General features: G+C 46.9%; 1 protein-coding gene across 2 annotated transcripts; it reads left to right on the plus strand.

The window, feature by feature from the left end:
* The first annotated feature begins 350 nt into the window (after positions 1–350).
* BRS3 (bombesin receptor subtype 3) lies at positions 351–21,787 on the plus strand. Of its 2 annotated transcripts, none has more exons than XM_053273765.1 (5): positions 351–2,798; positions 12,444–13,114; positions 15,388–15,739; positions 17,151–17,619; positions 20,661–21,787. In XM_053273765.1, the coding sequence occupies exons 2-4, from the start codon at positions 12,681–12,683 to the stop codon at positions 17,544–17,546; spliced, it is 1,182 nt and encodes a 393-aa protein (XP_053129740.1). In that variant the 5' UTR covers positions 351–2,798; positions 12,444–12,680; the 3' UTR covers positions 17,547–17,619; positions 20,661–21,787. The 2 variants fall into 2 exon arrangements, with proteins under 2 accessions (XP_053129740.1, XP_053129741.1); XM_053273766.1 differs by having other exon boundaries at positions 352–2,798; positions 20,701–21,787.
* The last annotated feature ends 253 nt before the right edge of the window (positions 21,788–22,040 follow it).

Genomic DNA, 22,040 nt, shown 5'->3' on the forward strand with positions numbered 1-22,040 from the left:
GGCTAGGCATGGAGACGCGTGCTGAAGCCTGAAGCTTTCCGGTCTCATTCTCCTTGGGTTGGGCTCTTGGATGAACAGCCCTGGTCCTCAAGAAGGCCTTCTAAAGAGGAGAAAGAGTAGATTTTTTTTTTATTTATCCACTTTCAATACCGCCCGTCCAAAAATGGCTCGGGGCGGTTTACACAGAGAAATAATAAATGAATAAGATGGATCTGTGCTCACGAGGGGCTCACAATCTCACAAAGCGACAGAAGATAGACAGCAGCAACAGTCACTGGAGGTCCTTTGTAGTGGTCATATACTGAAGAGCCACTGATCTATTTGGAGTGCAGTTTTTTCCTGCTGGACCTCATGTCTTTGCGCTGGGGAGCCCCTATAATATTTGGGGCATGGTCTTTGTAGTGGCCATACTTAAGAGCCCCTGATCTGGTTGGGGTGAAGCTCTTTTCATGCTGGACTTCATGTCTTTGTGCTGAGGAGCCCCCCAAATTGTGGGAGTATGGGCTTCTCAGAATGGACTTAGTGGTTGCTCATTTATTTGGAGTTTGTCTAGCTCCATTCCTGGCTGCGTGACTTCGCCCTTCATCCAGTGAGTGTTGATGTGGTAGGATCTCTCAACCGCCCCATCCCTTTGGCCTCCCTGACCTCTTCAAGCAGCGTGGTGGTGTGATGAAGGCACACGGTGGCTGCGTGACTTCGCCCTTCATCCTGTGAGTGTTGATGTGTTGGGATCTCTCAACTGCCCCATCCCTTTGGCCTCCCTGACCTCTTCAAGCAGCGTGGTGGTGTGATGAAGGCACACGGTGGCTGCGTGACTTCGCCCTTCATCCTGTGAGTGTTGATTTGGTAGGATCTCTCAACTGCCCCATCCCTTTGGCCTCCCTGACCTCTTCAAGCAGCGTGGTGGTGTGATGAGCGGGTTCTGCTGGCTGAAGGCACACGGTGAGTAGACTCTGGCCAGGCATGGAGATGCGTGCTGAAGCCTGAAGCTTTCCGGTCTCATTCTCCTTGGGTTGGGCTCTTGGATGAACAGCCCTGGTCCTCAAGAAGGCCTTCTAAAGAGGGAGAAGAGTAGATTATTATTTTTTATTTATCCACTTTCTATAGAGCCCGTCCAAAAATGGCTCGGGGCGGTATACACAGAGAAATAATAAATAACTAAGATGGATCTGTGTTCACGAGGGGCTCACAATCTCACAAAGCGACAGCAGATAGACAGCAGCAACAGTCACTGGAGGTCCTTTGTAGTGGTCATATACTGAAGAGCCACTGATCTATTTGGGGTGCACTTTTTTCATGCAGGACTTCACGTCTTTGCACTGGGGAGCCCGTATAATATTTGGAGCATGGCCTTTGTAGTGGTCATATACTGAAGAGCCCCTGAAGTGCCGGGGTGCCCCTTTTTTCCTGCTGGACTTCATGTCTTTGCACTGGGGAGCCCCTATAATATTTGCAGGATTGCCTTTGTAGTGGCCTTACTGAAGAACCCTTGATCTGGTTGGGGTGAAGCTTTTTTCATGCTGGACTTCATGTCTTTGCGCTGAGGAGCTCCCTCAATTGTGGGAGTATGGGATTCTCAGAATGGACTTAGTGTCCGTACGCTGAGTGGTTGCTCATTTATCTGGAGTTTGTCTAGCTCCATTCCTGGCTACGTGACTTCGCCCTTAATCCTGTGAGTGTTGATGTGGTAGGATCTCTCAACTGCCCCATTCCTTTGGACTCCCTGACCTCTTCAAGCAGCGTGGTGGTGTGATGAGCGGGTTCTGCTGGCTGAAGGCACACGGTGAGTAGACTCTGGCCAGGCATGGAGATGCGTGCTGAAGCCTGAAGCTTTCCTGTCTCATTTTCCTTGGGTTGGGCTCTTAGATGAACAGCCCTGGTCCTCAAGAAGGCCTTCTAAAGATGGGGAAGAGTAGATTATTTTTTTTATTTATCCACTTTCTATAGAGCCCGTCCAAAAATGGCTCGGGGCGGTTTACACAGAGAAATAATAAATAACTAAGATGGATCTGTGTTCACGATGGGCTCACAGTCTCACAAAGGGAAAGCAGATAGACAGCAGCAACAGTCACTGGGAGGTCCTTTGTTGTGGTCATATACTGAAGAGCCACTGATCTATTTGGGGTGCACTTTTTTCATGCAGGACTTCACATCTTTGCACTGGGGACCCCCTATAATAGTTGGAGCATGGCCTTTGTAGTTGTCATATTCTGAGGAGCCCCTGATCTGGTAAGGGTGGAGCTTTTTTCATGCTGGACTTCACGTCTTAGCCATGGGGAGCCACTATAATATTTGGAGCATGGTCTTTGTAGTGGTCATATACTGAAGATCCCCTGAAGTGCCTGGGGTGCCCCTTTTTTCCTGCTGGACTTCATGTCTTTGCACTGTGGAGCCACTATAATATTTGGAGCATGGCCTTTTTATTGGCCATACTGAAGAGCCCCTTATCTGGTTGGGGTGAAGCTCTTTTCATGCTGGACTACTTTGTCCTGGGGAGCCCCTCATTTGAATGGGGTGCAGCTCTTTTCATGCTGTACTTCATGTCTTTGCGCTGAGGAGCCCCCCCCCCCCAATGTGGGAGTATGGGCTTCTCAGAATGGACTTAGTGTCTGTACGCTGAGTGGTTGCTCATTTATCTGCAGTTTGTCTAGCTCCATTTCTGGCTACGTGACTTCTCCCTTCATCCTGCGAGTGTTGATGTGGTAGGATCTCTCAACTGCCCCATCCCTTTGGCCTCCCTGACCTCTTCAAGCAGCGTGGTGGTGTGATGAGCGGGTTATGCTGGCTGAAGGCACACGGTGAGTAGACTCTGGCCAGGCATGGAGATGCATGCTGAAGCCTGAAGCTTTCCGGTCTCATTCTCCTTGGGTTGGGCTCTTGGATGAACAGACCTGGTCCTCAAGAAGGCCTTCTAAAGAGGGGAAAGAGTACATTATTATTTTTGTTGTTATTATTTGTCCGCTTTCTATATCTCCCGTCCAAAAATGGCTCGGGCCGGTTTACATAGAGAAATAATAAATAAATAAATAAATAAGATGGATCTGTGTCCACGATTGGCTCACAAAGCGACAGAAGATAGACAGCAGCAACAGTCACTGGAGGTCCTTTGTAGTGGTCATATACTGAAGAGCCACTGATCTACTTGGAGTGCACTTTTTTCCTGCTGGACCTCATGTTTTAAGCTGCCACATACTGAGTCAGACCATTGGTCTATCTAGCTCAGTATTGTCTTCACAGACTGGCATCGTCTTCTCCAAGGTTGGAGACAGGAATCTCTCTCAGCCCTATCTTGAAGATGCTGCCAGGGAGGGAACTTGGGATCTTCTGCTCTTCCCAGAGTGGCTTCATCCCCTGAGGGGAATATCTTGCAGTGCTCACAGTTCTAGTCTCCCTTTCATATGCAACCAAGGCAGACCCTGCTTAGCTAAGGGGACAAGTCATGCTTGCTAGCACAAGACCAGCTCAGTATTGTCTGCACAGACTGGCAGCGGCTTCTCCAAGGCTGCAGGCCGGAGTCTCTCCCTGCCCTATGTTGGAGATGCTGCCAGGGAGGGAACCTGGAAGTTTCTGCGTGCAAGCTGGCATGTGCTCTTCCCAGAGAAGCTCCATCAAATAGCAAAGGGGACAGTTCATGCACCTAATGGCACAGTGGGGAAATGACCTGACCAGCAAGCCAGAGGTTGCTGGTTCAAATCCCTGCTGGTATGTTTCCCAGACTACGGGAAACACTTCTATCGGGCAGCAGGAATCTAGGAAGATGCTGAAAGGCATCATCTCAGACTGTGCAGAAGGTTGCAATGGTAAACCCCTCCTGTATTCTACCAAAGACAACCACAGGGCTCTGTGGGTGCCAGGAAAGGCCAGCTCTCATGGCCACCATTGTTCCCGACTATTTCTCCAAGCTTGCTGGTTTGCCTTTCACCTTGTTCAATTAAGCAGCCCCACATGGAGCTGTCTGTGGTGCTGACCATCTGCCACCTCTCCTCCTGTGCAGTGAACCCTGTTGGGAGCTGTCCATGGTCCTGACCACCTGGCCTCTCCTTGGTTCCCTCTGCTTGGCCAGTAGTACACCCATCTATGCTCCAGCCTAGAAAATTGGAACTACATACATTTGGAGGGAAAGCGGTCTACTTGTGATTCAACAGTGTATAGACTGGTGCCAAGTAATTTCATGACTGGAGAATTATGCGGCCTAACTGGACAACTACGGATTCTGTTCTCTCCAAAACCACCATTTAACTGAGCAATTCTAAGGCCCAGACTTTTCAAATTTGATGAAAAAAAATAAATACTTTTCTTTTAAGCAATGACAGCATCTATTTATTACCCTCTTAGTCCCATTCTTCCTCTTTTGAACTCAGGACAGCTCGGAAGCTGCTAGTGGCTGGATTGATCCCTCTCCCCAGCTGTCAGGTGCCTAATCTTTGCATAAATCTCTTGGCCTCATGGACTGAGCATCTTGGACATAAGAAGAGCTCTGCTGAATCTCACCAAAGGGCCTTTGTGTCCGGCATCCTGCTTTCCACAGTGGCCCAAGCAGGCCAGGTCATGAAAGCTACAACCCTTTCCCTTGTTTGCCCTCTACCTCCTGGTATTCAGTGATACATTGCCTCTAAATGGGAGGTGCCACATCACCATCAGATTTGTCTAAGTCCCCTTTAAAGCCATCTAAACTAGTGGCCATCACCACATCTTGTGGCAGTGAGTTCCACAGATTAACTCTGCATTATCTGAAGAAGGTCTTTCTTTTATGTATCCTGATTCTCCCACAGATCGAGACCATTGGATTATCCTGATTCTAATATTATGAGAAAGGGAGGGAAAGCTCTCTCCTCTTTCTCCTCACAATGCATCATTGTGCAATGATGCATCCTCACAATGCATCATTTTATAAACCTGTATCATGCCCCTCCCCACCCCCAACTTCTTTGTCTCTTCTCTAAATTAAGACACCTCAGATGCATGATGACTGCTCTTTGTTTCAAGATAAGCAACCCCACAGCTAGGGCTTGATGTTCTCTGGTAGATAGGTGCTGCTGTTCAGAATTCAGAAGAAGCAATTTGCTAATCCTCTCTTTGCTGGGGGTTTAGGGCCCATCCTGGAGTTTTTAGCAGCCTTGGCAAAGTATGATTTTGGCACCCACCCCAGCTGAGACGTGCGAAGTCTCAGCTTACGATGCAGGCTGTTCATTTGATGGGTTAACTGACGAGCAAATGACTAGCTCACCCTGGTTTGAGGATACAGTGGGAGAGAGTTCCCCAGTCTGCTCTGGGGGCAAAACTCTAACACATCAGAGATGAAAAGAAGCCACTGTTAATGTGAGAGTCCAGTCTGAGAGCACTTCCTTTTTGGAATGAACGTTGAGGCAAGCAATTCATCTTTCAGAAAGAGAGTGCAGCTTAGGAGGCCAGCTGTTTATTGGGGGCTGAAGTGCAGAATGTGCAGGCCCTATGACAGGCCTGCTCAACTCCGGCCCTCCTGCAGATGTTGGCCTACAACTACCATAATCCCTGATTCTTGGCCACTGTGGCTGGGTATTGTGGGAGTTGAAGTCCAATAGCAGCTGGGGCCCCCAAAGTTGAGCAGGCCTACCCTATGGGGAGCAGGGTGCAGGATTACATCTTACATTCTTAGTTGACACCGATTCGACGGCACAGCCAACACAACACAACAATGCAGCACTTCGGGGCTCAATACAAGAGTGAGAGGAAGAATAACCAGCTGTACTATATTCTGGCACTGTTTATGCCTCATAAGAACAGCCCTGCTGGATCAGGCCCAAGGAGGCCCATCTAGTCCAGCATCCTGTTTCACACAGTGGCCTACCAGATGACACTGGAAGCCTACAGGCAGGAGTTGAGGGTATGCCCTCTCTCCTGCTGTTACTCCCCTGCAGCTGGTACTCAGCGGCAGGATATAGACCTCTCCTCCATGAAGCTATCCAAACCCCTCTGAAAGCCATCCAAATTAGTAGCCAACCCCACATCTTGTGGCAGAGAATTCCACAAGTTGATTATGCGTTGTGTGTGGAAAAAGTACTTCTGTTTGTCCATCCCAAGAACTGGTGCCCTAGGTCAGGGATTCTCAGTGTTGGGTTCCCAGATGTTACTGGACTTCAGCTCCCATAATCCCCAACCAAAGGCCACTGGGGCTGGGGATTATGGGAGTTGAAGTCCAATAACATCTGGGGACCCGACGCTGATGACCTGATGATCTGGGTGTGCCTAGTGGACGGGCTGACCCTGTGAGGATTTACTTGATTTCTAGCACTTAAAGGTTTGTAAATCGGGGCTGGGCTCAAGAAACAGAATCTGAGCTCTTCACTTTCCTTTCTCTCTCTCTTGCTCGCTCATTCACTTCCCTTACCAACTTCCGAAGACTTTTCGTGATTGTAATTTGGCACAAGCCTTCTCAGCAGTGACAAAGATGTGATGGAGAGGTGTTTCAGAATCCCCACATGTGGAAACGAATACAAAAGCCTTTTTTATTCAAGCAAGCAACTCCCACACAGCAATTACGGGGTGGGTGGGGGAGGAGGAATATTTCAATGCGTACCTTACCCTGAAGCGAGGAAGATCATCTTCCAAAACAGTTCAAGCAAATTGGGCTGACTGTGTTAGGAGGCGGCAAGCATCTGAGTAGCGAGGACTTCTTCGGGCCAGAAGGAGATGTCGACACACACAAAAATACAAGCAAAAGCGCCTCAAATGGCAAAATCCAGTCCTGTTAACATAAGAACATAAGGACAGTCCTGCTGGATCAGGCCCAAGGCCCATTTAGTCCAGCATCCTGTTTCACACAGTGGCCCACCAGATGCCTCTGGGGAGCCCACAGGCAAGAGGTATGTGCATGTCCCCTCTCCTGCTGTTGCTCCCCTGCAACTGGTATTTGGAGGCATCTTGCCTCTGAGGCTGGAGATGGCCTATAGCCACCAGACTAGTAGCCATTGATAGACTTGTCCATTGATAGACCTGTCCAAGAGCCAGCGTGGTGTAGTGGTTAGAGTGCTGGACTAGGACCGGGGAGACCCAAGTTCAAATCCCCATTCAGCCATGAAACTAGCTGGGTGACTCTGGGCCAGTCACTTCTCTGTCAGCCTAACCTACTTCACAGGGTTGTTGTGATGAGAAACCTAAGTATGTAGTACACTGCTCTGGGCTCCTTGGAGGAAGAGCGGGATATAAAATGTAAAAATTATAAAAATTAAAAATAATAACTATGAATCTGTCTAAGCCCCTTTTCAAGCCATCCAAGCTGGTGGCCATCACCACATCCCATGGCAAGGAATTCCATAGATTAATTATGCACTCTGTGAAAAAGTCCTTCCTCTTGTAGGTCCTAAATTTCCCAACCTTCAGTTGCATGGGAGGGCCCCTGGTGCTAATGTTGTGTGTGTGAGAGAGAAATTTCTCTCTGTCCACTCTCTCCACTCCATGCATAATTTTATACATCTCGATCATGTCTCCCTTTAGTCGTCTCTTTTCCAGGCAAAGAGCCTCAAATGTTGTAGCTTTGCCTCATAAGGGAGGTGCTCTAGGCCCCTGATCATTTAGGTTGCCCTCTTCTGCATCTTTTCCAGTTCTACAATGTCCTTTTTAAGATACGGTGACCAAAGCTGTACGCAGTACTCCAGATGTGGCCACACCATAGATTTGTATAAGGGCATTATAATATTAGCATTTTTTATTTTCATTCCCCTTACTAATGATTCCTAGCAAGGAATTAGCTTTTTTCACAGCTGCCATGCACTGAGTCTACACTTTCAATGAGCTGTCCACCATGACCCCAAGATCTCTCTTTCCTGGTCAGTCACCGACAGCTCAGATCCCATCAGCGTATATATGAAGCTGGTGTTTTTTGCCCCAATGTGCATCACTTTACACTTGCTTACATATAACCACATTTGCCATTTTGTTGCCCACTCCCCCAGTTTGGAGAGATCTTTTGGGGGCTCCTCACAATCTGTTGTGGACTTCACTATCCTAAATAGTTTAATGTCATCTGCAAATTTGGCCACTTCACTGGTCTTTTTAAAAACAAAACAAAAAAAAATGTTTTTTAAAACAAAACAAAATAGCAGCTGTGGGTGGTGGCGTGGCGATCCAACCAGGAGCACAGTACTGGGGGAAAGGGGAGCATAACTTTTCGAATCCATATTTCTCTCCCAAAAGATGCTATTTGCCCAATGGGGAAAATCATACGGTGGTGTCGGAAGAGCCCCTTTGGAACAGCCCAAAAGTCTCTCAGTTACCTTCACTATTTTTCAAGTGGGAGCCACTTTGGCAAAAAACCTTCAATGTGAGAGGCGTTCCCCACTGTTCTGACTTCTGTATTTAGGCTTTTATTTTATTATTACTAATATTTTTAATATCATGCTGTACCTTATATTATAATATTAAGTACCGTACTATATGTACACCCTGTGTACTTTTTATCTACTCTTATTTCTGATATGTAATCACCCCTTATACTTTATGCTGGTCTATGACTGTAATATTGATTGATGGATTGATCGATTGACTTCTGTACTGTGCTTTTCTCAGTGCTGGGAGGGCCCTAAAAGAGATACGGACTCCTCTCTTAAGAACTCTAGAACGAAGCAATGAGAAGGGCAGGGGCAAAGCTATAATTGGGTGGACTGGTTCAAAGAACCTGAGCCGCCCAGCCCTTCCCTCATCTGGTGGGCCATTGTGTGAAACAGGATGCTGGACTAGATGGGCTTTGGGCCTGATCCAGCAGGGCTGTTCTTTATGTTCTAATGCAAAAGCAATGCATTAAGAAAAGGTGTGTGCATTTTGATAAAAAGCGTATTTCAGTCCGTACTTTCCTTCCAATTTTTAAGAAATCTGTTTTTTCAAATTAGTTAGAAAGGAAACACACACACCCGTAAGCCAATTTGTTTATGCCAAATGCAAAACACCAATTATTTTAGAAAGAACATGCCCTTGGTTCCATTTTCCATCTTCTATCGAACAGCTCCCCTGTGCCCCATCCCCCCAGTTTGAGAGCATATCATTTATGCTTCAAATGTAGCATTGTTTAAGTTGTCAGATAGAAGGAATGAAAGCATGTAATTTTATAGATAGGATGTGAATAGGAACTCTGGATCCAGGAACCTTTCATTTGTTCTCTCTTAAAGCTGACATCTTCTTGCAGAACGGTGGGCGATGCTACAGGTGTGTGTGTGTGTGTGTGTGTGAGTGAAGCGGGGAGAGCTGTAAAGACAAAATTAAAATGACTTCTGAACCTGTGAGTCACTTGCTGATTGCTTGAAATGAGTGGAGCAGCTTCAAACGCAGAAATGAAAACACACAAAAAAGGCAGGAGATGGGGGGCTGAAATGCAACTGGGGGGGCGCTTAGGGGTGGTGGTGTTTATGACAAGGACCTGTGAATCTGAAGGTGTTCTGAATTTGTGAATGACATGTTTACCATTTTGAGTTTAACCCAAGGGGAAGAACGTCAATATCGTAGGCCGTTGTGTCGGTCTTTGAAATAGAAAACCCAAAGTCATTTGGAACAACCAAAATACCACAAAGTAGTCAGCAAGCTTCTCAGTTCTCTTGAAAAAGTGGGGAGGTGGGGGAGGGAAAGAGAGATTTAGACATGATGGAAATGCCTCAATACATAGGAACATAGGAAGCTGCCATATACTGAGTCAGACCATTGGTCTATCTAGCTCAGTATTGTCTTCACAGACTGGCAGCAGCTTCTCCAAGGCTGCAGGCAGGAATCTCTCTCCGCCCTATCTTGGAGGAGAAGCCAGGGAGGGGACTTGAAACCTTCTGCTCTTCCCAGAGCAGCTCCATCCCCTGAGGGGAATATCTTACAGTGCTCACACTTCTAGCCTCCCATTCATATACAACCAGGGCAGACCCTGCTTAGCTAAGGGGGTCAAGTCATGCTTGCTACCACAAGACCAGCTCTCATTGGAACAGTCCCAGAGGTGCACCTAGGTAATTTTGGAGCCTGGACCTAAATGCCTTTGGAGGCCCCCCTCCCCTGCAAATTAAGCATCATCATGCTCCCATGGGTGATCACATCACCTGGGACAGACTAAAGAGGATTAAAGGGACCCCAGGGGCTGTGGAGACCCTGGACTTCAGCTCACAGACCAAGGCACAGTCCGTGTTCTAGCCCAGAGCAGGGGTCATTAGGGAGTGGCGTATGGGGCATGGGCCCCTGATGAAGGGCTCAGAGCCCTGGATCTCATCAGCCCCCTCCCTCCTCCGCAACCCCTTCCAGGAAGGAAGCACCGCAGTGGAGGCCCCGGCATGGAGCAGGGGAGAGAGAGAGAATTCCTGGCCTCACCTTGCTCTCAGCTGTTTGCACCTTCAGAGGCACTGGATTATAATATCAGGGACTTGGGTGTGTGTGTGTTTGTATGCTTGAGTTTAAGTATCAAAAGCGGGGCTTTGGGAGCAGGGTCTCAGATCTTTTGTGTATCTAGCAACACCCCTGCTCCTGAACATCAGTAGCTGGGGAACAGCAGAAATACAGGGTGGTACCTTTGTTTTCTGGGGGCATCTGGCTGACCTCCAAAAGCATCCCATGTGGATGAACTCAGCATGCAACCAAGAATACCTTGCAATGGACCTCAGTTCCATGGCAGATGTTCCAGAGTTCCTTGGCAGGCAGACGGATGCGGAAAGGATTCCCTGACGGAAATGTTTGGAAGCCGCTGCTGAAACGACGCTGTCTCTTCTAGGCTGTAAGAAGGCAGCCGTGTTGTATTGTTAAATGCAAAGGAATTGCTGAGACTCGGTTAAGAGTTTTTAAACGCACATAAAATGGCAGAGCATGACAGTTACCTATCGTGTAACGGGTTGCTGTCGAACTCCAGATTCCTGAGATGTTCTGAGTGATCTGAGGGTATTTAGTAAAAGGTAGTGTGGAAGGTACAGCAGTGACTTCTAAAGATGCATGAATGGAACGTCCTGGTGTGTCATTTCCACTGGAGGGTTTCCCAATTTGCCTCCTGCAGCTGCTGCAGCAGCTGACCTGTCCGTCTCCTCCTCCTCTGCCTCAGCTGCCTTGTGGACAGCTCCCCTCCTATTTCAGCAGTCATAACCAGGACCCTAGCTCTGGTGCTAGTCTTCTCTCCTAGCTGAATAGAAAGCCCAACATAAGAAGCTGCCTTATACTGAGGTCATTCACAGAATCAAAAATGGTGTTCTACCGAGCTTGGGAGCTGTGAGTGCTTCCAATTTTTGATGGTGTGGAAGCAAGGTAGCAGGCAGATCTGGGTAGAAGTGATTGTGTGGACGCAAGGTAGGAAGAAATGCTACCCAGGTTTTCCTCCTCCCTTGCTTCCACACAATCACTTCTACCCAGGTTTTCCACCTACCTCGCAGCAGACAGCACTCACACGTAGTCACCCAGCCAAATGCAAACCAGGGCAGATCTTGCTTAGCAAAGGGGACAAGTCATGTTCGCTACCACAGAACCAGTCATCCACACCAATTTTCTCCCATTTTATTTCCAGCTATATACAGTAACTGAGTTAAGTAGTTAATCAGTGGCTAAGAGCAGAATTGGAAGCCCCGAAGAAATCCGAGGTTCAAATCTCACCTCTGCCAAAGGCTCAGTAAGCCTCTCTCAGCTCCGCTTCTGCAATATGGCACTGACCATGCTGTATTTACCCCTGCTAACTGAGCAAAGAGGCACCTTTCAAACTGGTGATTCACTTTATTGAGCAGGAGGAGAGCAACTGGCCCCATCCGTCCCCAGCACAGCATCCCTCCAGTGGCTGTTGGTGGTGTCTATCTTATGTTCCTTTTAAAGATTGTGAGTCATTTGGGGACAGGGAGCCATTTCATTTATTTATTTAGATTCATGTAAATTGCTTTGGGAACGTTTGTTGAAAAGCAGCATATAAATAGTAGTAGTAATATTTACCTGAATCCAAGATTAGTTTCCCCCAAAAATTCTTTCATGTTAGAAATTGTGGGGTCATCTTAAATTCAGAGTCCTTTTCCTTTTCACAGGTAATACCTGTATTTTTCTTGTATTTTTAATGGGGATCATCTTAAATCCAGAGTCGTCTTATATTCAGGTAAATACTATATTACTGACCTATCTGACAGGGTTGTTGCAAAGATCACTGAGATAACCTACACTGGATATATTTTCAGCACTCCCTATATTAATACTATTTACTAATAAGCAGGAGATCAATTAAATTTCTCCTCTCTGTTCTCATAAGATGGCTATTATATATATTTAGAGAGAAGATATCCTCTTTTTCATATGAGATACCAGACGTTCGAGAGGCAACCTTTCCACTTTTTATATAAAAAGATCAGTTCAGTTTGCAAAATGTGCTAACAGCCATTGAGGCAATAACAATAAAGTACTGTTGACAAAGTAACATGGTGAGAAAATGCTAATTCTCTTCCCCCATATCCACCTCCTTCTCTGCTCTTCTCTGATTTCCCCCACAGTAGCTGTAAGGCATATTAAAAAAAAAAAAGTTCTCCACCTCCCACACAGTTCAGTAGTGATTCTCTGCGCATCCAGCCCTAACATGCTGTGAGACTCCAGAATTAAACGTCCTGTGGAACTGAATTTCCAATGAATTGCTTTGACTTTCTCTCCGCCTGTCTCTTCCCTTTGACTGTTTTGTTGATATGCTGAGCATTAAATTTCTCAGCAACTCAATTATCATCTGAGCCAACAAGATGTCTCAGGCACCGTGGCTGGCAATGAATGCAGTTGTGTCTGAATCTGCAAATGCTTCGGAATACCTGGCACCTGCGATTAACAATGAGACCAGAGAGGAAAGATGGTCCGTCGATGGCTCTCTTGGGCTGGGGATACTCTGCACAATTTATGTGACCTACGCCACGATCATTTCCGTGGGTCTTCTCGGGAACGTGATCCTCATTAAAGTTTTCTTCAAGATCAAATCAATGCAGACCGTTCCGAACATCTTCATCACCAGTCTGGCCTTTGGCGATTTGCTGCTTCTGCTAACCTGTGTGCCAGTTGATGCTGCTTGTTACATTGTGGATACCTGGCTCTTTGGAAGGATAGGCTGCAAGCTACTGTCTTTTATCCAGCGAACGTCTGTAGGAGTGTCCGTGTTCACGCTAACTGTGCTCAGTGCTGACAGGTGAGTCCGAAGGAATTTAACTGATCAAGAATTTCCTGCCTGTAGAATGCTATCAGGCAGGGGTTCTCCATCTTGGGGGTTGATGGGCATTGTAGTTCAGCAATGAGGAAAGCTGGTCTTGTAGCAAGCATAACTTGTCCCCTTAGCTAAGCAGGGTCCACCTTGGTTGCATATGAATGGGAGACTACATGTGAGCACTGCAAGTCCTCAGGGACTTCCTCAGGCCAGGGGATGAAGCAGCTCTGGGAAGAGCATCTAGGTTCCAAGTTCCCTCCCTGGCAGCATCTCCAAGATAAGGCTGAGAGAGATTCCTGCCTGTGACCTTGGAGAAGCCGCTGCCAGTCAGTGTTGACAATACTGAGCTAGATAGACCAGTGGTCTGACTCAGTATATGGCAGCTTCCTGTGTTCCTATGTAACATCTGGGGATCCAAGTTTGAGAACCCTGCTATAAGAAATAACCTGAAGTTAGACTGGTTATTCAGCAAAGAATCTGACTTTGTCAATGACCAGGACCGGAAGGTTTTAATAAAGTACTGTATTTACCTGAATCCAAGTCTGGTTCTGCCCCCCCCCCCCCCGCCCCATGCAAGATCTTTAATTTTAGAAATCAGGGGGCCATCTTAAATTCAGAGTCCTCTTTCTTTCAGGTAAATATGGGTTAAGTACTGTATTTAACCCATATTTTAAAAGGCAGTCATCTTAAATGCAGAGGAGTCTTTGATTTAGGGAAATACGGTTATATTGATTTCTAGCTCCACTCTTAAGCTCCAGACGTTTAATATTAGGGACACCTTAGAATTGGGATAGTTTGAAACTCTGATGTGTGTTGATATTCCTGGTTTCCATCATTTGAAAATCTGTCCTTCTATTAAATTCAGTTTATTCTGCTTGGAGATTAAAACTCATGTTATACTTAGTGTTAACATTAACAACATTTTCCCCTTTTATCCCTGATTTGTGTATCATGAAAGCCGAATGCAATGAAAGAATTTTGAAGATGAGAGAGCTCCAGAATACTGGAAACAAATTGCAAATGGTTGCAGATAACTGTGAGAATCTGGAAAGCAGTATTTTGCACTGTGTACTAAAAGTTTTTTTTTTTTAAAATCCAATTGCTTAAAGGCAGAGAAAAATATGCTGTGTATGGGTGTTACCTAGCGGTGCATGAATGCAATTCACAAGTACCATAAGCTTTAATTCTCACAGTTAGATCTGCTGCTGCTCAACAGACTAACACAACCATATGCATTACATTTAATACATTTGTGCTGCACACTAACATGCCAAAGGCAGGCATTTATGAGAGGCCAGAGAGAATTTCTGGGGTGTAATAGGGTATGAAGAACGGTATTAACATTAAAATACAAGCAAGCAGTAGCTTGAGTTTCTGGACATAGGAACATAGGAAACTGCCATATACTGAGTGAGACCTTGTTCCATCTAGCTCAGTATTGTCAGCACAGACTGGCAGCGGCTTCTCCAAGGTTGCAGGCAGGAATCTCTCTCAGCCCTATCTTGGAGATGCCAGGAAGGGAATGTGGAACCTTCTGCTTGCAAGTATGAAGATGCTCTTCCCAGAGTGGCTCTATAATATAATATCTTATAGTGCTTACATGTATTTTTTTACACAGTCAGACAGGTGTTATTGACTGGTTTGTTTTATCCAGACATCAAGTCCTTCCCAAGGACCTGGGATGGCTGAATTTTATTATCAGTATTGTTGCTGTTATTATTATTATTATAGATATCGTCGCAGAATATAGGCTGTTCCCAGTAAAGTTGCTTTTTGTAATTGGCTGATGGTGATTTCTGTGGCCCTCTATGGTGTTGAGGTGCTCTTCAAGGTGTTTTGGAATTGCACCTAGGGCGGCAATTACTACTGGGATTATTTTGGTCTTCTTCTGCCACAGCCTTTTAGCCTTTCAATTATTATTATTATTATTATTATTAACATTTTATATCCCGCTCTTCCTCCAAGGAGCCCAGAGCGGTGTACTACTTTCTCCTCACAACAACCCTGTGAATTAGGTTAGGCTGAGAGAGAAGGGAATGGCCCAGAGTCACCCAGCAAGTCTCATGGCTGAATAGGGATTTGAACTTGGGTCTCCCTGCTCCTAGTCCAGCACTCTAACACCAACACCACGCTGGCTCTTCCCTTCATGTGCAAATCAGGGTGGACCCTGCTTAGCAAAGGGGAGATGCTTCTGCTCTTTTGGCTCTGTGTTATTGCTCTCAGTTTCTCTCATGCTTGGCCATTAATTGTGATTCCAGGTACAGAGCCATCGTGAAGCCCCTGGAGCTGCAGAGGGCGGATGTGGTCCTGAAGACCTGCTGCAAGGCGGCCTGTGTCTGGATCATGTCCATGCTCTTCGCTGTCCCGGAAGCTGTGTCCTCTGATTTGTATGCCTTCCACATTCCGGAGAGAAATGGCTCTTTCGAAAGCTGCGCGCCTTACCCAGTGTCTGAGCGCCTCTTGCAGGAGGCTCACTCTCTGGTTTGCTTCCTGATGTTCTACATCATCCCCCTCGCGGTTATTTCGGTCTACTATTTTCTGATCGCCAAAGCGCTGTACAAAAGTACCTCCAACATGCCGGCGGAAGAACATGGCCACGCACGGAAACAGGTAGGTCGAGCGCTGGGATTTGTATCTTAGGAGGCCTGTGCCGTGGTCTTTTTCCAATCATGAAAATCACAGGAACATTGGAAGCGGCCTTATATGGACCACTGGTCTATCGAGCTAAGTCACGGGTGGAGCCACCATAGGGTGGATGCTAAGAGAACCTGGGCCACTGCGCTGGGAGGCCATACCTTGCTCCCCAGGCACACTCCCTGCTCCTGACATCAGATGCAGGGGGCGTGGTTTTGCTCACCAATGGGCCCGGCATTCGCAGCGATCTTCCAGAGCATTCGTGGCGTGGGCCGGATTTTGCTCACCAATGGGGCACGCGGCCCTGTTGGTGAGCAAACCACCACCCCCTGCACCTGTTGTCAGACTGAGATGCTGAAATCTGATGTCAGACACGGGGGTGTGGCTGGGGATGCCGCTGGCCTCACCACACTACTGTTTGTTTGTTTGTTTGTTTATTTAGAATATTTAGAATATTTCTATACTGCCCAAAACATGTGTCTCTGGGCAGATTACAATGAAAATCATTTAAAACCCAGTATTAAAATTTTTGAAACTATAAATCTACTTCAAAGCCTGGGTGAAGAAATGTGTCTTCCGTGCCAGTCTGTGAAGACAATATTGAGCTTGATAGACCAAAGGTCTTACTCAGTATGTGGCAGCTTCCTATGTTCCACATGATCATTCTTCAATTTTTAGACAGTGGGAACCACTGGACTAGGAAGTTTCAACATGTAGCAAATAAAGAAAATCACCGCTCAGGACGTTTATTTGACTTCCTGTTATGAGACTGCATCAATGAAGGAGAGCTGGTCTTGTGGTCGCAAGCACGGATTGTCCCCTTTGCTAAGCAAGGTTGACCTTGGTTTGCATTTGGATGGGAGGCTACATGTGTGTGCTGTAAGATATTCTCCTTAGGGAATGGGGCCGTAGCTCAGGGGAAGAGCATCTGAAGGTCCCAGGTTCAAACCTTGGCAGCATCTCCAAGTAGGGCTGGGAGAGACTCCTGCCTGAAACCTTGGAAAACCACTGCCAGTCAGTGTAGACCAGTGTAGACTGCTCAACTTAGGCCCACAAGTTGACTACAGCTCCCACAGTCCCCAGCCACAGTGGCCAATAGCCAGGGATTATGGGAGTTGGAGGCCAACATCTGCAGGAGGGCCGAAGTTGAACAGCCCTGTGTAAATACTGAGCTTGATAGACCAGTGGCCCGACTCGATATGAGGCCGCTTCCTATGTTCCAGTGTTCCAACTGTAGCTCCTACTTAAAGGCAAGAGGAATGCTATAATTCTGGTACCGTTTCACCTTTGCTGCCATATCGATTTGAGCTCTTGGATGATTTCTTCTTAAGGATCAGATTCAGAAATCCAAAACTGATGATGGGTAATTATTTCCAACCCCCCACAGATTGAATCCCGCAAGAGAGTAGCCAAAACGGTCCTGGTCCTGGTGGGGTTGTTTGCTTTCTGTTGGCTGCCCAACCACATCCTTTACTTGTATCGCTCCTTCACCTACCACACGTCAATAGATACGTCTACCTTTCACCTGGTCACCACTTTCTTCTCCCGGGCGTTGGCCTTTAGCAATTCCTGCGTCAACCCCTTTGCTCTCTACTGGCTGAGCAAAGGTTTCCGCCAACATTTTAAGAAAGAAGTGCTGTGTTGTAAGAAGAAGGTCCCTGCACGGCGCCCCAGCATCACCCAGAGTCATACTCCAACCAGAGCGATGTCGGTCACAGGCTCAGAAATCAGTGTTACTTTGATGACGGATTACAGCATTACCAAAGAAGAGGAGAGTGTCTAATTCTGCCCCATCTGAAGACAGTTGTCAGGCAAAGATCCATCAAGACCGGACCATGCCAGAATCTAGGAAAGAGGTGGAATTTTCTTTCTTTCTTATATTAAACAGTACTCAGAAGATTATTTATTTATTTATTCGATTTCTCTACCGCCCTTCCAAAAATGGCTCAGGGCGGTTTACACAGAGAAGTAATATATAAATAAGATGGCTCCCTGTCCCCGAAGGGCTCACAATCTTAAAAGAAACACAAGATAGACACCAGCAACAGTCACTGGAGGTTCTATGCTGGGGGTGGATAGGGCCAGTTGCTCTCCCCCTGCTAAATAAAGAGAATCACCACGTTAAAAGGTGCCTCTTTGCCAAGTTAGCAGGGGTGGTGGTGGTAGGCGGGAGAAGTATCCACCATTGTTCCCTGAAGTGAAATAAGACTGCAATCCTAGGCACTGTTGCCTGGGAATAAGCCCTATCGAACCCAGCAGGACTTATTTCTGAGTATACATGCATAGCAGGGGTTCTCAAAAGTGGGCTCCCAGATGTTGCCATGCCACAATGACCACCCGTGACAGGGGGATGATGGGATTTGTAGTCCAACAACATCTGGGGATCCACGTTTGAGAACTCCTGGTGTGTAGGATGACACTGTGTGGCTCTTCTCAGACCTCAGCAGAGGTGCACCTAGGTAATTTTGGAGCCTGGACATAAAGGCCATTGGAGGGTCCCTTCCCCTGCAAATTAAGCACCATCATGCTCAGCCGGGCAACCACACCACCCGGGACAGACTAAAGAGGATTTGGGGCCCCCTCAAGGGCTGTGGAGGCCCTGGACTTTGGCCCCGATGTCCAGGGGTAAGAGTCCCTGTGGACCTCAGATCTATCTAAGAGAAGCAGGGGGACATTCCAAAGGCAGAACTCTCATTTCACAGCACCAGATCTGGTGGTGACGGCCATGAACTTGAATACCGTTAAAAGGTATCCTTTAAAAGGATAGCTCTGGCTATTAGCCATGATATCTGTACACTAGCTCCAAATTCAGGAGTGGGAGGAAATTTCTGGGTGCTGGGACAGTGAGCAACCGCAGGGGGAGTCTACTGTGTTCGCCTCCTGCTTGTGGGCTTCCCAGAGGCATCTCATTGGCCACTGTGGGAAATGGGATGCCACATTGGTTGGGTGGACTTTTGGTCTGACTGAGGAAGGCTCTTCCGATGTTCTTTATTCAGGATACTTGCTGCGATGCCAATTTTGTCTATTGCCGTTTTTAGCTGGAGGACTCAGAATGGGGGAGGTGGTAATGCCCTAGCACAAGGATGCTTGACTTCGTCCCTCTAGCAGATGTTGGCCTACAACTCCCATAGTCCCCTGATAACTGAGCAAAGAGGCACCCTTTAAAAGTGGTGATTCTCTTTATTGAGCAGGGGGAGAGCAACTGGCCCTCTCCATCCCCAGCACAGCATCCCTCCAGTGGCTGTTGCTGGGGTCCATCTTATGTTTCTTTTGGGATTGTAAGCCGTTTGAGGACAAGGATCCATTTTATTTATATCTGTGTAAACCGATTAGGGAACGTTTGCTGAAAAGCGGTATAGAAATATCCGTCGTATATGTATTTGTATTCCCTGGCTATGGGCCACTGTGGCTGGGGATTATGGGAGTTGTAGTCCAAAAAAAGCTGGAGAGCCGAAGTTGAGCAGCCCGGCCCTAACAACATAAAGGGCTGTTGTCACAATTCTTATTAGGGTAGAAGGAGCCTTTCCCCCTCATCTGGGAACTGGGTGCGCTTGCGATTTTTGGTAGTGTGTTAGATAAAAGCAAGATTGGAGGTGTAGAGGTTGGTCGTGTCATGTGCTAAGTGGCCCAGCTGAGTCGGAGGGTTCCCCGCTCCTACCGTATTCCATAGCTGGAGACAGGATCTGTAGGGCACGCTTGTCCAGCCCAGCTGGGGTTTGACAAACAACCAAGCTCCCCGCCTCCCAACCTGGCTTTTATCTAACACACAATCAAATATCAGGAGTCTGCACAGCTTCCAAATTAGGATCGGATAGGAGGCGTCTCCTACCCTAATAATAATAAAGCCCTACATATAAGAGTTTGCAGGTGGTAGAAAGAAATCTGGTAACATTGTGTTCTCACTAGCATACTGTCATTAAGAACATAAGAACAGCCCTGCTGGATCAGGCCCGAGGCTTATCTAATCCAGCATCCTGTTTCATACAGTGGCCCACCAGGTACCTCTGAGAAGCTTACAGGTAAGAAGTGAAGGCATGTCCTCTCTCCTGCTGTTGCTCCCCTGCAACTGGTATTCAGAGGCATCTTGCCTCTGTGGCTGGAGATGGCCTATAGCCATCAGACTAGTCGCCATTGATAGACCTGTCTTCCATGAATATGTCAAAGCCCCTTTTCAAGCCATCCAAGCTAGTGGTCATCACCACATCCTGTGGCAGAGAATTCCATAGATTAATTATGCGCTGTGTGAAGAAGTCCTTCCTTTTGTTGGTCCTGGATTTCCTGGCCATTAGTTTCATGGGATGACCTCTGCTTCTAGTGCTGAGAGATACGGAGAAAAATTTCTCTCTGTCCTGTCTCTCTACTCCATGCCGAATTTTATAAACCTCTATCATGCCTCCGTGTAGTCCCCTCTTTTCCAGACTACGGAGCCCCAGATGCTGTAGCCTTGCCTCATGTGGAAGGTGCTCCAGGCCCCTGATCATCTTGGTTGCCCTCTTCTGCACCTTTCCCAGTCCTACAGTGTCTTTCTTAGGAGATATGGCAACCAGAACTGCACACTGCACTCCAAATGTGGCCGCACCACAGATTTGTATAAGGGCATTGTAATATTAGCAGGTTTTTTTTATTTTCAATCCCCTTCCTTTAAAATCCTTAATGTTGTGTTTCTTTCTCCCTAAGCCGCAGGCTGTTCTGCTTGGCAAATTGTACTCTGCTTACATTGCAAATGGGTTTGAGCATTTTTGGCTATTGTTTAAATTTCAGTAGATCCCTGCACACCAATGTATTTGCCTAACTTTGTTTGCACTGCAACATTCACAGGCTATGACGGGGGGGAGGGGAGTCAGGATTTGGAGGGGGGATGATGATGTTATGAACGTTTTCCATTTGTTCTTTGCAGAGTATTCTTTTGTGTTTTGAAATTCACTGTTTTTATTAAGGACCCAAGTCCTCCCCTTCATACACAACTGCAGCAACAAGGAAGCGAGTTCTTTGCGGTGTGATTCCACACAGCTCTGGCAGTGCGTTGCTAGGGTGGGGCAATTCTAACACCTCGAAATCTGTGCCGAAGATCTGTGCATCGTTACTGATCTTGAAGAACTGTTGGAATGATTAAAACAGGGCAAAGCTGCTGTCAGGAATTTGAAGGCTTGGTCTGCGGTGTTTCTATTCTCCTAGTGAAAGTGTGTAAGAAGCAGGGATCCAGATCTCCATAGCTCTGGAAGACACTAAGCTTGTTCGCACAACCATTTTGAGGTGGGTAGGAGTCCAGGCAAAATGCCACCCTGCCTGCCACACACGAACATCATTTCAGCTTAGCTCTGCAAACCCAGCAAACACATGAGCATGGTTCCATTGCTGAACTCGACGACTGGAAGCCCCACTCCTCCGTGGAAGGCCTCCAAGGGCCCAGATGCCTGGCTTCCCAGCATGTCTTGCTCTGCCAGCAGAATGGAAAAGCTTCATGATGTTTGCGGCTGCCCTCCCATTGGTCATGAAGGAGAAGGAGGCGGATGCAGCCCTGCCAAAGCGGCTCCAGCCTCAGGATCATAGAGTGTGCTTTGCAGGCTAGCACGTCCATTGATGGTGGCCATTGTATGCACAGCTCTCCATGGTTTCTCTCTGGGAGAGGGTGTGCTGAAGAATCAGGGTAGGAGGTAAAAAAGCTGGGTAGCCTTGCTGGGAGCAACCTGAGCTAGAGGGGAAGGCACGGGTTCTGATGATCATGCAAATCTGGGTAGCCCACCTCGTGCCCTGATTTTAACGATCATGAGAACCAGCCATTATGTCATTCACAGCAACTGCATAAATAATTCACCTCTTCTCCAATGATTTTCCCTGTTCTGTTTCTCAATGGTTATTAAACATTTCTCTTTTCTTCTAATCATTCTCTTCTCTTTTAGATGAAATGTCCTTATTTCTATTAATGCATCTTGTACTGAATTGCTTTCAATTAATCCATTCTGTGGTTTAATTTGTTACTCATTTAATAAAGTTTGCATCTGCAGGCAAAAAGTGATATAAGAATCATCAAGTTCTTTTAATGCCGGGAGCTTCTATGACCAGAAAATTATGGGCCATTCGTTGTATTCATATGTTTTGCAAACTATCATATTTTTGTTTTAGATACTATGGGTCCAATCCAGGTCAAGTGAGCTATGATTAAATCCCACTGGAATCAAGGGAGCAAGTTAATTGTGTTTAATGATGTTGTCAAAGCTTGAAATGCCCCAGTTTGGAATAAGAACTCCAGGAGCCTGTAATGTTCTCCTTCAATATA

Source organism: Hemicordylus capensis, chromosome 11, assembly GCF_027244095.1.
Source record: "Hemicordylus capensis ecotype Gifberg chromosome 11, rHemCap1.1.pri, whole genome shotgun sequence".
Classification (NCBI taxonomy): Eukaryota; Metazoa; Chordata; class Lepidosauria; order Squamata; family Cordylidae; genus Hemicordylus; species Hemicordylus capensis.